The sequence below is a fragment of the Mus pahari genome, chromosome 3, assembly GCF_900095145.1.
Source record: "Mus pahari chromosome 3, PAHARI_EIJ_v1.1, whole genome shotgun sequence".
Taxonomy (NCBI): Eukaryota; Metazoa; Chordata; class Mammalia; order Rodentia; family Muridae; genus Mus; species Mus pahari.
This window is the reverse complement of record NC_034592.1, coordinates 105,435,216-105,438,777: the sequence shown is the minus strand read 5'-3', so window position 1 is coordinate 105,438,777 and position 3,562 is coordinate 105,435,216. Positions and strand designations below refer to the sequence as shown.

General features: G+C 37.4%; 1 protein-coding gene across 2 annotated transcripts in view; it reads right to left on the bottom strand.

Moving 5' to 3' along the window:
- The window catches only part of Ctdspl2 (CTD small phosphatase like 2), a 55,590-nt gene that overhangs the window by 25,040 nt on the left and 26,988 nt on the right, over positions 1-3,562 (bottom strand). For both annotated transcript variants that reach the window (XM_021192133.1, XM_021192134.1), the window contains exon 6: positions 1,476-1,554. In XM_021192133.1, the coding sequence (XP_021047792.1) occupies positions 1,476-1,554 (79 nt within the window). The remainder of the gene's footprint in view (positions 1-1,475; positions 1,555-3,562) is intronic.

The following is a 3,562-nucleotide window of genomic DNA, read 5'->3' as shown; positions in this document are numbered from 1 at the left end:
TTTTTTTTTTTTTAAGGTTTTTCGAGACAGGGTTTCTCTGTGTAGCCCTGGCTGTCCTGGAACTCACTTTGTAGACCAGGCTGGCCTAACTCAGAAATCCGCCTTCCTCTGCCTCCCAAGTGCTGGGATTAAAGGCGTGCGCCACCACGCCCGGCTCCTTTATTTCTATTCTTAAGTGACTGCTGAGTACATACTGAGTTACTTAGTAACTTCCTGTGTAGTTGTAAGAGGATTGATGGCAATGATTGTTCTCAACGTGGTTATTGTCAACTTTTGCTAACCAGCCATTACCTCTTCAAGTTCCCACTGCAAAACATAGTTTTCTATTGATGTTATGAGTTTGTGTCATGTTTTACACCTTTTAAACTCAGTAAAATGGCTTGAATTTGCTTTGTTTTTTATCACCTCTATAATATAAAATAAGCATCAAGGGCTGAACATAGTGGCTCTTATCTTTGATCCCAGCACTTGTTAATTTGAAGCCACCCTGGTTTACATTTCGAGTTCCAGGCCAGCCAGAGCTACATAGTGAGACCCTATCTAAAAATAAACAAAAAGCATATACTAAGCAATAAGACATTAGCAAAAGAAAAGGATGTAAGAACTGTCACTAAAATGATGTGCAGTATTTCCTCATTTTATTTAAGTATTCCAGTACCAAAAAATGTATTTCAACAAAGCTAAGGCTGTTATTACTTTTGCAACAATCTAACAGGATCACCTATAAGTAAATTCTCTGTGTGTCTTAAGGGTCTTTCCAAAGAGATTTAACTAACCATGGACCAGGGTGCTGACTGAATAAAAAAGAACAAAGGCGAAAGCTAGCAACACAGAGCATTCACTTCTCTCTGCTTTCTGACTGTACACACTATAACCAGCAGCGACAGACCCTGTCAGGCACAATTAGCATGGTCTCACTGCCACAGCCCCACTATGCTGGATTGCATCCTCAAGATGAGAACCAAAAAAACCCTCCCTAACGTATTTGGTCACAGCAATGAAGCCATGAATAATTCAACACTTAACCCAGTAAACTAATTTAGAAAACATGTAAAAAAGTACACAGATTAGTGTCTACAAAAACTAAGTACTAATACCCACAGCTCAAGATCACAAGCTCTTTGTAAAACAGATGCCTCTATTTATGAGATTATCTCCCACTTTTATGTTGAAATCTCCTATGAAAAATGCATCTAACATACCTAGTTTAGCAAACATAGTATTAAGAAAATTTAAAGCCTAAGTTAAACAATGGAGAGTACTGGTTAGCCAGCCCTCAGGAGTACCAGATGAATGAGAGATGGAGTTCAATGTCCAACATCATGAGATAGTATCTTGTTATGTGCTGCTGACTTGAGAAAAAGTTGAAACTCAATATTCAAAGTAAGATTTTCTACTAAACAAATATTTCCAGTTTTATCATGAAAATGAAAATTGTTCAAGAAAGAAAACTTGATAACCAGGAAACAACTCACGGGTCAAATACTTCCCAGTCTTCTTCATAGGTGGCCTCTGCATGGGCTGACGAGTATCCACTCTCTGGAGTTACTGGTGCTATTTAGTAGGAAGAAAGGAAAAGATTACTTTCATTCATCTGTCACAAAAACCACATTTTTATTGTTCCTACAAGGAGCTTCCTGTATTTTAGATTAACCACATAAATAATTAATAAAGCAAATTTAGGAAATAACAAGTCTGCATCCAAAGAAAATTACTGCTATCAATAACATGCCAAACTACAACATGGCTAAGTAGAATTAAGATGTCTATCTATGAACCAAGAGGAAATCTACTATTATTTGAAGATAATATTCAGCAATAAAAACAACAGCAAAAACAAAACAAAACAAAAAACCCAAATAGTGTGCTTGTTAGTTTTTTTTTTTTTTCCTTTTTTCACGACAGAGTTTCTTTGTGTAGCTCTGGCTGTCCTGGTACTCACCCTGTAGACCAGGCTGGCCTCGAACTCTATAGTCCTATAGTCTCTATAGTCCTGGCTTCGTAGGATTAAAGGCTGTGCCATCACACCTGACCCCCAAGTTGCTTTTATTCAGCAATAAAAAGCAAGCCAGAGCCAGCCATGGTGGTGAGCGCCTTTAATCCCAGTACTTGGGAGGCAGAGGCAGGTGGATTTCTGAGTTCAAGGCCAGTTTGGTCTACAGAGTGAGTTCCAGGACAGCCAGGGCTACACAGAGAAACCATGTCTCCAAAAAAAAAAAAAAAAAAAAAAAAGCAGGCCAGAGCAATCAATTTCTAATTGGACAGTGCTTACATATAGTCAATAAGTGGATGCTGATGACAAACCAAATACAGTTATAAAATCTAAGATCCACAAATAGTATTATTGTGTAAGACAAGTGTCTTCCTGTTGGTCGTAGCTCTGGTTAGGATTTCAAGTATTCGTTTTGGCATAGTCTACTTTTCACTTGATCTCCCCCTTTATATAAGTATTTTAAGCATAAAATAAAGGCAGTCAAGTCCTGGGGGGGAGGAGGTTGAGGGGGGAATACAAGGGTATTCACTGTTAAATCAGGTTGGCCTCAAACTTTTGATCTTTCAAGTGTTGGCAACACATGTAATTTTTCTGATATCACCTAAATCTGAAAGAAGGAAAGTAAATGGCAAGGGAGAATGAAGCAAAGAATGAGATAGAACAGAACACACAAGAAAGGAAACCTAAGCACAAGAATGAGCTTTTATATTTTATGTTTCATGTAGCCTTAGGCTAGGCATGAAAGTTCATGCTTTTGATCCCAGCACTCAAGAGACAAAGTCAAGAGGCCAGCCTGGTCTATAGAAACAGTTCCAAAATAGCCAGGACTCCACAAAGAAACCATGTCTCAAAAAACATAACATTAAAAACAAAAATTCAAAAAATGGAAAGAAAAAAGTAACCAGTGTTAAAAAAGAAAGCCACAAACAAGTCATTCTCAAATATTACCATAAAAAAACCAACTACCCAAATTTTTAATTTTACTCTTTTGAGAGAGTATCTCTATGTAGGCATGAAGCTGGCTATGCAGAACAGGCTAGCTTCAGATTCAAAGGTTCTGTCTCCTTATCTTGCTTCTGTTCCCAATATTGATGATTCACTTGTTAATCTCAATAATAAAAAACAATCTTAATAATCTCAATAATCTTAATTAAAATTTGGGGCATGTTACTTTTAGTTTATTAATTTAAAGCATATCTTTCCTCTATTTTCTGATTTTTTAATTTTATACTAGTACTACTAGGTTATACTTTACAGAACTTTCATAATTATACTTATTTTATTTGATACTTAGTAATGGGGATGGAACACATGGCATCATCACATGTTAGCTAACAAGGCCCTCTAACAAGCCAAGTGCTCAGTCCTTCTTTTTAAACATCTGAACACAGAAAGACATGGTAGCACACACCTTTAATTCCAATACTCAGGAGGCAGGGGCAGGCGGATTTCTGAGTTCGAGGCCAGCCTGTTCTACAAAGTGAGTTCCAGGATAGCCAGGGCTACACAGAGAAACCCCGTCTCGAAAAAACCAAAAAAGAAGAAGAAGAAGAAGAAGAAGGAGGAGGA